The 12,437-nt window shown below is 37.3% G+C and overlaps 1 protein-coding gene across 1 annotated transcript; it reads left to right on the forward strand.

Annotated features, from left to right (window-relative positions):
• Positions 1–196: 196 nt before the first annotated feature.
• On the forward strand, positions 197–11,183 carry LOC118800607 (SLA class II histocompatibility antigen, DQ haplotype C beta chain-like). The gene is made up of 6 exons (XM_036560870.1): positions 197–248; positions 518–796; positions 7,959–8,240; positions 9,750–9,863; positions 9,962–9,990; positions 11,113–11,183. The coding sequence occupies exons 1-5, from the start codon at positions 197–199 to the stop codon at positions 9,982–9,984; spliced, it is 750 nt and encodes a 249-aa protein (XP_036416763.1). The 3' UTR covers positions 9,985–9,990; positions 11,113–11,183.
• Positions 11,184–12,437: the final 1,254 nt, after the last annotated feature.

Below are 12,437 nucleotides of genomic sequence, written 5' to 3' on the forward strand. Positions count from 1 at the left end.
TTCTATGATAATAAAACATCAAAACTTCCAAGGGAGTGAATACTTTTTATAGGCACTGTAACTTTTAATCCATCTGAAGTGCATTCATAAGCCTGCCTAGTAACATGTGATGAAGCAGTTTAGCAGGTTCTTATCTGTCATTACACCGAAGTCACTCTCTTAAACTCTCTCAGTTGTTGTTGGGCATAGAGACAAAATGCTTCTGAGTCTGCAGCTGCTGCTCCTACTGACTCTGTCTATAAGGACAGGTATGTTTACATTTCTTATAATTTTATGAATCCTATTTGAATGAGATACATATGTGAGTAAGTGAGAGACTCACACTACTGAATCACTTTGTTTTTTATAATAGTTTGAGTAAAAGATTAAATTTTACCCCTAATGCATTATTTAAGATAATTACGTGATTTCATCATTTAACAGTGTATTTGTCTTACGGTACCTACCACGGTTTATTGTTAGTGTGATGATTTGTTTTCTTTACTTAAAAAAGAATATTATTTTATTTCACTACCAGATGTCATTGCTGGATATTACATGTCCTCAATAGCTGAATGCACCACCAGTTCTTCTGATCTGTCTGATGTGGAATTTGTGTATACCGATTATTTTAATAAGGCTCCACACCTACAGTTTAACAGCACTGTGGGGAAAGTTGTAGGCTTCAGTGACTTTGGAAAGATACTGGCTGATAAATGGAATGACAGTCCTGTACTACTGGAGCTTCAGGCTGAGCTGGATAGATTCTGCAAACACAATCTACAAATAGACTTCGGTACTATTCTGGGAAAAACAGGTAAGCTGCACATACAGTGAACACCAATTGAAAGAAGACCTGTGAACACTTTAACAGCAGGAGCTGAACTGATGAGATATTGAAAAAACCCGGGGTAGATACCCTAGAGGGTTTTGTTTATTTATTTATTTTATTTTTTCTTACTTTTTTTTTAAAAAAGCTGAAAGAACAAAAACACTTCAATTATGGTTGTTGCCGACAACAGGACTTTTGGATAATTGATTGAAAATGTTTTGTACATGGTTCTATATAGCACCAAAAAGGGTTCTTCTATTGTTACAAGCTTGACATTATAATAAAAGAAGAATTCTTTTTCACCATGCATAGAACCATTTAAGCATGAAATGGTTATGAGTGTTGATGGCTCTATATAGAACCATCTTTTTTAAGTGTGCACTGTTAACTAGCGACATTACATAAAGGAATCCAAACAAACTTTTAAGCAATGCAGAGACTGCAAACAAAATGTCAAATGCTTATCAAAACAACCATTGTTGCAAGTTAAATATGAAAAACTACCTTTTTCATGATGTGACCTAGACTGTCTAAAACATCCAGTGTCCTATTACTTTTACCTTAAATGGGTTTATGTCATAGACTGTTTATATTCACATACCTAGCTATGCCCATCCATCAAATATGACTGTACCATAATCAGCTCACTCACATAAAACCTTTTTCGGAGACTTTGATACTTCTGAGGGAAAAAGTTAGCTAGCTGTATGTCAGACTGCTGATGTGAGTACATGTGACAGAATGACTCATTTTGAGCACACTTTTCCTCTCAGCTACACACTGCTTTCCATTTTGCAAAGAACTAAGCTTGCCAGTGAGGTACCTCTGGTATGTTTAGATTGGTTTAGGGCATTTTACTTCATAAACACACAATCTGTGATTGCATTAGTGAGATTCTGCTGGTGTGAGTGTCTTTTTCAAGAAGTGTGTTTTTCATTGATGCACAAAAAAGCGATTTGACCACTACTAGCCCTCTTATGTGAAAAGTTTTCAGTCTGCAATTTGAATGACAATCAGAATACCCTGATAACACTGATAAATAATAATTATAGATTCAAGGTGGAAAATTGGTATCTTTTGTTAAAAAACATTAATAATTAAGCCTAGTGCGACCTTGTGCCTCATACACATAAAGATGTGTAATGAAGTGCGCTAACAGAGCTTACTGTAATCAATTTCAGGACAAAATATTGAAATATTTTCCAGTTGTGATATATGGGTATACAAAAAATGAAATCAAGGTAATTACTCAAGTAGACCATTAGTAAATAACTTATGTACTCTTAGTTGTGTATATTCATTTCGCTACATATTCATAACACTACAATAACAGTGCTCATAAGTAGGAATATTTAACAATGTTGTGGAAGCTACTTTAAAATAGTAGCTTTTCAAGCTACAAGTTATTCATGATAATAAAAACTAGTTATAAAAAATATAAAAAATTATGTATATATAAATGAAAAAATAGTGAATCTGTAGCTAAGCAGTAACACTTTGTATTAAGAGTTGGAAATTAATTGATAATTGTGTGCTAATGAGTAACTAAATACTAATTATTTATGTATTAACTAATAGTTATTTACACATTAGTTAGTCATCAAATACCTAGTAATTAGTAATAGAGTAAACCACTAACTGATTAACTGTGTACAAACTGCTGCTGTAACAGTGGCAGACGGAACCAGACACTCATAGACATGACTAGTTTTAGGAGTTTTATTAACAAAGGGATCAAACCAAAAACACATTCGTAATCCAGACAGAAAAGGTCGAAAACTGGAGATCAACAACAGGGCAAAAGGACAAGGCAAAAACCAAGGTCAAAAAACACCTATCAAATTGCATTCTGGACTACCTCACCAACCGACCACAGTATGTGAAGGCACGGGACAGTGTGTCTGACATGGTAGTCAGTAGCACAGGGGCCCCGCAGGGAACAGTCCTGGCACCGTTCCTCTTCACCCTGTACACTGCAGACTTCATGTACAGCTCACCAAACTGCCATCTACAGAAGTTCTCTGATGACTCAGCAATCATCGGACTCATTACAGATGAGGACGACAGAGAGTACAGAGAACTGACCCAGGACTTTGTGGACTGGTGTCTGAGGAACCACCTCCTGATCAATGCGGGGAAGACCAAAGAGATGGTGGTGGACTTCCGCAGATGCAGTCACCTCCCTCCACCAGTGAACATCCAGGGAATGAACATTGAGAGAGTGGACTCTTAGAAGTACCTGAGTTTTCACCTCAACAATAGACTGGTCAGAAAACACTAGTGCACTTTATATGAAAGACCAGAGCAGACTCTATTGACTCTACCTACTCAGGAGACTGAGGTCGTTTGGAGTGCAGGGGGCACCATGGTGGCATCAGTCATCTTCTTTGGAGTGGTCTGCTGGGGCAGCAGCATCTCAACTGCAGACAGGAAGAGAGTTCACAGGCTCATTAAGAGGGCCAGATCTGTCCTGGGAAGCCCCCTAAACCCAGTGCAGGTGGTGGGAGACAGGAGGATGTTAGGCAGACTAGCATCCATGCCTGAGAACAGCTCCCACCTCATGCAAGAGACTCTGGCAGTACTGGGCAGCTCCTTCAGTGACCGGCTGCTTCACCCCAAGTGTGTGAAGGAGCACCATGACAAGTCCTTTCTTCCTGCTGCTGTTAGACTGTACAACCAGCACTGCTTCCAGTAGAACCTCCTCCACCCTGTTTGTTGGTTCAGTATATAAGCCCGGGCTTTAGCTTTAGTTATTTGCAAAGCATCATAACTCATGTGCATACCGAACGTTTCCTTGGTGCCATTTTCTGTGTATGACCCATATTTTGTTTCTGATCACAGTTCTAGTCTTGCCTTTTTGTCCTGTACTGATTCTCTGGTTTTCGACCTTCTGCTTGTGTTTATCTTCTGTGAGTTTGGTGTGCCCTTTTGCTATTAAAGTATTGTTCTCAAGCCTGCTGCGAGCGTCTGGTTCCATCTGCCACTGTCACAATGGGTGCCTCCTGTAAACTAAAGTAGCTGACAGGCACTTTTAATAAAATATGCACAATCCATTTCAAATGTAATAAACAGAATCTTTATAAAAGAAAGAAGAAACCCGTAAACACGGTACCTGTTTAGTTCGGATCAGGTAGCTCGGCTAATGCTGCCTTAGGTTGGAGTCGAGGTGTGAGAGCGGATCTCAGCAGGTTTCGTGTTCGGCCGCTGATAATAACACCATTTTCTTTAGTTCATGTTAAATGAACACAGATGGCCGTTTGAACGTGGTCTGTTCCTCGTATGTGCTGGTTCAGTTCTCCTCTGTCCTTCTCCACTAAACTGGACCTCTCTGTAGTGTTTTTCCTGCCAGAGCTGCTGTTTTTTGGTTGGTGAATCTTTTGAATTTAACCACACTTTTGTTATTATTGGTTTAAGAGCAGATATGCTCATAATTTATTTTTACTCTGTAACGTTATTAAAAATAAAAGGAGCAAAAAAACATATTTCAGTAAAAATTAACTAAAGTAAGAGTAAAAATACTATGATTTAATTCTACTCAAACACTGTACTCAATTACAGTAACGAGAGTAAATGTAATTTGTTACTTACACCTCTTAAGGATGAAAATGTAATGACAGCTTGGCAGCTCTGAGGATAGAGAAGCAGCTGAATATGTGGAGGAGAAGGAAAGTGTCCAGTAGAGCCCAAGAACTGTGTTCCATACAAGACTGTACAGTGGAGGAAAGCATAATGATCAGTAGATTAATTAACAGATAATTTAAGGGATGTTATTTATATATATGAGTAAACACACTTCAGTTCATCAGTTCATTATCAGTGTAATAAGCAGCAGTTAGTACACAGTTAATCAATAAGCTGTGAACTGATGACAAACTAAACTATCAGTTAACAGTGTATTCAATTACTAAGTAATTAATCAGTAACTAATGCTTAATGAGCAGTTAATTATTTGAGTAATGAATATATAAATACTTATTGGCATATAATGATCAATTAATTTGCAATCCTTATTATAAAGTGTTACTGCTACTTGAAGGGGCAACGTTAAATGTATGTGTTTTACTCCTGAAGCAAATTAAGAACACAACGTAGGAAGTAATATGAACTATTAGTGATTAAAAAAACCCGTAAACATAGACACAGAACCTATATAGCCTGTCCTGCACACTTGCATGCCCCAAATGCATGCTTTTATACCTAGCACTCTCAACTCTCTGCCTTCTGTGTCCGCACATTGTTGGCATCACCAAAGTGTGGGCTTTGACTTAGGGCACCTTTGGGACAGGGCCTATCTCTATGTCAGGCAGATTATCCTAGGTGCGCTCTCATGCTGGCAACTCACACCTCACAAGATTAATCCACTCAAACCAGCCAATCTGATCAAACCAGCAGTCACTCATAGCATAATTACTCATAATAATAGCACACATGCATAATAAATGTATGCATGGTTCCTCTTCCGGGGGGCTTCACAGTGTGACTTGAGTAGCCTACCTATCTTGTTTAATGTTTTTTTATTTTCATTTATTTAAAGGTTAATTTTACGTGTGATGTCCACGTGGGTTTCCTCCAGGTACTCTGGTTTCCTCCCACAGTGCAAAGACATGCAGTCATGCTAAATTGCCCCTTATTTCCCTTAAAAAAAATCAGCAAAATGTCTAATTTTGTGAGGGGTGCCCAAAATTTTGAATAAAAGTGTATATTTCCAGTGCACAATCGTTTTGAGTATGCCCTCCACTGGAAGGGTCAACAAATTTACTACAGTGATTCACAGTGAAAAACGTATACTCTTTATCATGACTTGATAGTGTAATTAGCACTTGTGGAGGGATATACACATTAGCTATGAAAGATTAAGTAATATGAAGCTAGGAGTGATTAATAGTGAAAATGTAAAGACTGCTCTGTACATAGTGAGACAGCAGAATATTTGGAGGTGAAGAAAACTAGCTGCTAAAGCCCAAGGGCTGTTTTTTTTTACAACAAAGCAGAGTGGAGGAAAAGTGTAACAATAAATCAGCACCTCAAATAACATAAAATTAACAGTGTTTACATATTAGTCAGTGCTCGTTTCTTCTTTATATGAGTAAATACAGTTCATTGACAGTGTAATAAGCAGTAGTTAGCACACAGTTAATGAGTAAATAAGCTATGAATTAATAATAAATTAAACAGATAATGTACTCAGTTATAAATTACTGTCCTTGATTAGTTACAAAGTGATAACCATATTTAATCAGATATAAAGTAATAACTAATACTTTATGAACAGTTAAATAATAAATATACAGTCATGTGAAAAAATTAGGACACTCTATGAAAACCTGTGTGTGTTTTTAACATATTTGGACATGTAGAAATAAAATAAGTTCAAGTAATATAACTAAACAATTACAACTGAAGAAAATACTTTAAAACTTTCTGTAAAGTGTAATTTAAAAAAAAAATGCAATTTCTAGTGAGGAATAAATTAGGTCACCACCATATTTATCCCCACTTAAAATGGCTAAAATCACACACTGCTGTATCAGATTAGGTGCACATGATTAGAACATCGTTATTCAGCATTTTGAAGGAGGCTTGCCTTGTTTAAACCTCAGACATTTAGTTTGCTGTGCTCCTGACTGTTGACGTGAGAGTGAACACCATGGTGAGATTGAAAGAGCTGTCTGAGGCCATCAGAAAGAAAATTGTAGCAGCTTATGAGTCTAGTAAGGGATTTAAAAAGATCTCAAAAGAAGAAATCAGCCATTCCACTGTCCAGAAAAAGGACATTCAAAACAACTGCCAACATGCCCAGATCTGGCCGTCCAAGCAAGTTCACCCAAGAGCAGACCGCAAGACACTAAAAGAAGTCTCAAAAAAACATGTCATCACGGGACCTACAGCAGGCTCGTGCTACTGTTGATGTGAAACTGCATGCCTCTACACTCAGAAAGAGACTGCACAAGTTTAACTTTCATGGGAGGTGTGCAAGGAGGAAACCTTCGCTCTCTAAGAGAAACACAAAGACCAGACTGAAGTTTGCCAGAGAGAATGCAGACAAAAACCAGGACCAAAAACCAGGACACCATAACAGAAGGTATGTTTGGTGTAAACCAAATACAGCATTCCAGGAAAAGACCCTCATACCAACTGTGAAACATGGAGGTGGAAGTGTCATGGTTTGGGGATGCTTTGCCGCAGCAGGACCTGGCCAGCTCACCATCATAGAATCCACCATGAATTCTACCGTGTATCAGAGGGAGCTTGAGGAACATGTGAGACCAAAAAAAATGAAGCAGAACTGGACCCTGCAACATGACAACAACTCAAAACATACCAGTAAATCCACCAAGGACTGGCTGAAAACTAAGAAATGGAGAGTCCTGGAATGACTGAGTCAAAGCCCAGATCTTAATTACCTTGAGATGCTGTGGGGTGACTTGAAACGGGCTGTACCTGCAAGAAACCACTCAAACATCTCACAGCTGCAAGAATTCTGTGTTGAGAAGTGGGGCAAACTTTCCTCAGGCTGATGTTAGAGACTGGTAGATGGCTACAAGAAGCATCTCACTGAAGTTTCAGCCAAAGGGGGTAACACTAGCTATAAGGGGGTAGAGTGTCCTAACTTTTTCCTCAGTTAGAATACGCATTTTTGTTAATATTTTTTGTTCAATGAGTAAAACAAGGTTACTTTTTGTTGTTTACCTGCAATTAAATCCCTTTCTTTTCCAGAGATAAATAAAAACAAGATTGGACATCGATATGCGAACATTTCTTAATAAAGAACTGAATATTTAATGGATTGTCCTAATTTTTTCATATGACTGTATAATAGTGAATAATTAGTGACTTATTTATGACATAACCTTTAATTTGCCACCCTCAGTATAAAGTCTTACAGTGTGTTTTACATCATAATTGTGATGTGAATTTTTTTCACAAGAAAAAGAATAATGGGTAAAAAGCTTGCAGTTTTGCAGCATGCAAAAAATGTTTGTGATTGTTGATATTTCTGTGTGAATGTCTCTTTTTATAGAAATATTTAGTCCTTATTATCTCACAGTATTATAATTTACATTATCAATACTAAATCAGTAATAGAATGACTTTTTTTTTCAAAGCTATTTTATGAATGCCCTAATAATATCTCTACTGTCCGCAGTGCTGCCGGAGATCCATCTCAGGTCAGAACAGGAAGCAGTTGCTGGTCGTTCAGCCATACTGATGTGCAGCGCGTACAACTTCTACCCCCGAGACATCAATATTTACTGGTTAAAAAACAATAAAAAGGTGACCACTGATTCCATTTTCATTGAGGAGATGGCTAATGGAGACTGGACATACCAGGTCCACTCCCACCTGGAGTACAAGCCCAAATCTGGAGAGAAGATCTCCTGTGTGGTGGACCACGCCAGCTCCATGGAACCCATCATCACCGACTGGGGTGAGAATATTGAGTCAGATTATTGCAGACCTTACTGCCTGTTTACACCGAGCCAGTTCAGGAGTCTTGAGCTGATTGGATTGTAATTGTGGGTTGTAAAAAAGGCCAGTGTAAATGCAGCCGCTCAGTGGCTCAGACATGTCAGGAGGAGGTTTGGGGCACATGATGCAGATGACTAAGCACAACTATGTCGTTAGTGAAAAATATTCACAAACTGTACAGAACAGAGCCAAACCCTTAGTTCCTACAAAATTCATAACTGCATGTGCTCTTAAAAATAAAAGTGCCACAAAGGTTTCTTTGGAGTGGTGATATAGAAGCAGGCCAGGATCATCAAGTTATTGGTCCCTGGGCACAAATGCTTGGAGGGCCCCCACGTGGCTAAATTTTTTGGACAGGCAGTGAATTTTTATGATATCGCAGCTTGTTACACAAGTTCCATATAACACCACGATGCCAGCATGCAAACTACAGTTTTGGGCACATCACTGCTGTAAATGCAGTGATTTATTTTCGTTTGAGACACAACAACAGAAAGATTACACACACATTACTGAAAACACAGGTTTACATAAACTCAACAAACAATGAGACATGTCCTTATGAATAATTGTGGCATGCGTCCACTCTTCCCACACAACACATTGACTCCAATGAAGACAACAAATTACAATTGAACTTTTTCATTTATTCATACCTTATCTCTGGTGACAGTTTGCACAACATTTTTTTTTAACTCAGGTGGCTGACATTTTATATTTACATAAGGAAATGGGCATCCTGGGAAGCTGTGGAGAGCATCAGGATTATGATTGGCTGTAATACACTGATAAATTAGTTATCTTTTTCACTGTCCCACTACAAAAGATGCCACCGCAAGTTAAAGCACCTGTTTATATTTTCTCATAATCGCTTGCAGGGGCTCTCTACTTGCTTGGGCCCCTGGGTACATGCCATACAACCCACTGAATGATCCAAGCCTGCATAGAAGGATCACATTTGATCCCTAAAGAACCTTTCAATGGGTGGTTTTTCAAAGAAGCATTTGAACAAATGAGATGTGTGAAAAATTTCTTCGAAGGGTAAAAGATCTCCACATAATGTAAAGGTTCTATAGCATGTTTAAAGTTCTTGTTAGAACTGTACATTTAAGCCAAGAATCATTCAAGAAGCTTTATTTTTGAAGGTCTATGATAAAATTTCTGGCACATCATCATCTCAGGAGATTTCTTGGATTTGCATGGGAAAGCACTGACGCTTATCAAATTTCTGTCTGTCAAGATAAATCTGTTCTGTTCATCCTAATATGAGACATAAAATACAAGTGTAAATAGTGTAATCAAATTTCAAATGATGTGTCAGCAAGACTCAGTATTTAATAATCACAGAGTTGTGAAGATGAGTCTGTGTTCTTGATAACATGTTTTAATGAGGATAATATTAATATATTTTTTTTTTTGGAAACTCTACATTATAAAGAAAAAATGATGAACTCTTAATGTCCCACAGATCCGTCTCTTCCTGATTCCGAAAAGGGCAAGATTGCTGCTGGTGCTGCAGGGGTGGTGCTGGGGATTGTCATGGCAGTTGGTGGATTCGTCTACTACAAGAGGAAATCTCCAGGTCAGTGGAAAGAACAGAGGGTTTAATTATTTTTGGTTTGTCTAGTATATTCATATATTTATGTGATTTACCATACAATTATTCATGTGTTTTTACAGGGAAGTTGCCGGTGGCAACTTAAGTTCTGGTAAGCCATATAGTTTTTATCCTTTTTTTGTTTTTAATGTATGAACTCATTTTTGGTAACACTATATAGTAACAGTACATGAACTGACAGTAATTAAGACATCTACTAAGGAATAATAAAAAAAGTAATTACTCATAAAGCAGGAACAAAAGAGTATCATATATCCACAACCATTATATTAAATTACTCAGTGTTAACTACTGCAAAGATAATGGTCATGAAAGCTTTACGCATGTTGTTGTTACGCAAGTCCCCCCCCCCCAGGTCTTGTGTTTGTTCTTGTTTTCCAGAGTTACGATGTCTGTTTCTTCAGGCTCTGTGTTTAATCAATAAAACAAAACAAGTCAGGCTTACAACCTTCAACCTGCAGTCCTCATTTGGGACAGTTGCTATAGTTTGTACTTGTATAAACTGAATGGAATAAAACATTCATTATCTTTAAATGGATTTATCACAAAATCACTGCTTTTGAGTTAAAAGACAAAAAACTATGTTAACAATACATATGAGGTAAACATTAGCAGTTGTCTGTTTATTTTAAAGACTTTAAAATTACTGCCTTTCTTTGTGTACTTAATTCCAAGCCACGTCACTTACTATGGCTTTTTGTGGACGCAGTCTGGGTTTAATTTAACTGTGGAGAGAAATAGAAAGCAGTTAAGGAAGTCATTGAGTGTCAGCATGCATCAACACCAAACGGTGGTGGTTGTGCAATTTTGTTAAAAACAATTGTTTTGAATATTTGGATGCTGCACGACATGGCTGTAAACCTGCTCAATTAAAATTAAATTACCTCTTTCGGGGTAAAAAAATCTAAATAAACACAGTTTACATTTGTGCTTTCTTGCTTTTTTGTATGCTTATTGTCAATTTCTGAAAAAATCACACACTGAAGAAAGCCTTCATCTTCATACATTAATAGATGCATTAGTTAATGCTGAGTAATTTAACTGTATGTTTGTTGATATACTACTCATTAATTTGATCTGCTTAGTGCCTTATTGGTTTCTGATTAATTGTTATTTTGTAAATGCCTTAACTACTGTTGGTTCAGGTACTCTTGCCAAAGTGTTATTACTGTTAAAAAACCTATGCATTCCATGTTTCTCTGAATTCTTGCAGGTCCTTGGGCTGATGTAACAGACCACTATAAATTGGAGTCTATGGAAGCTGTTTATCTCTAAGAATCCTTAACAAATACAAATGTCAATATTCATATCTGCTTCAACGTGATGCTGAGGCCATATTGCTCAGGTCGTAAATATGTGTACTAGCACTACAAAACTAGGCGGAGTATGATTATACCAAAAATTATCAAAGAATAGTCATGGGGTAAATCTGACCTCTTTAATCCTGCTTTTAGTATCACTTATATATTTCCTTTCTGAAGTAGCATAAGGTTTTTTTTCTGCTATGATTGCATATTGATCCAATAGACAAAGTTTCTCTTAACTGACAAGTTATTTTTTGTGAGCGTGTATTTTACTGTTTTGAATAAAACTTCAGTAAAGTGTTCATGTGTCTCTGTGAAGGCTGTAGAATCTGTAGTCCAGTACTCAACCAGCAAAAAAAAAAACATTGAATAGTTAATAAAAGCCAATTGATGGAAATGTGTTTTGAGCTTGAATTTAAAAACAGTCAATTTCTGTCTGATATCAGTTGGTATACCATTCCAAAGTCTTGACACAGCAAGACTTTACAATCTACTATTATTTTAGGCAGAAACCGTGGAACAGTCAAACAGACTCTCTCAATGATCTTGAAGGAGCATATAGACAGAGCATGTCCACGATATATTTAGGTGCAAGGCCATGTAATGCATTAGAAATGATCAAAGACACTTTTTATTGGATTCTGTAATGAGCTGGGAGCCAGTGTAAGAGACCCTTAAACTGGAGTATTCAGAACTCTTTTCTTTATATCAATTAATAATCATACTGCAGCATTTTGAACCAGTTGTAAACAAGCAAGAGACGTCACAACATACACTGCATTACAATAATCCAATCAGATTGCATCAAAAGCATGAATAATTATTTTTATATTAGATGGGGTAGGAAATTATTTAAGTCTGGAGATTGATCTCAGCTGAAAAAGAAAAAAAATGCTATTAACTTGCAAGAGAGTTCACATTGGCATGTCTATCACATCATCTCGCAGTCTACTGTAAATCATTGTTCAATGTGATTACGGCCAATGTTAGGAGCTGCTGACTTTCACTGATAAATTAAAGTTGACATTGAAAATTCAGCTTCACCCAAAACAATCAGTCTGATTGGAAAATCAACAATGAATCAATGTCACCCTGCTATCTAAGAAGCCAGCTCACTGAAATTTCAGCCAGAGAAAGAGATCATCCCTCTATCTTGCTGCTGTCATGCTACTTCCAAGATGGGTATCCAAGATGGTGCCAGTGTGTTTGTTGGTGTATCATCGGTTTCTATCTG

This window comes from Colossoma macropomum, unplaced genomic scaffold, assembly GCF_904425465.1.
Source record: "Colossoma macropomum unplaced genomic scaffold, Colossoma_macropomum, whole genome shotgun sequence".
Taxonomy (NCBI): domain Eukaryota; kingdom Metazoa; phylum Chordata; class Actinopteri; order Characiformes; family Serrasalmidae; genus Colossoma; species Colossoma macropomum.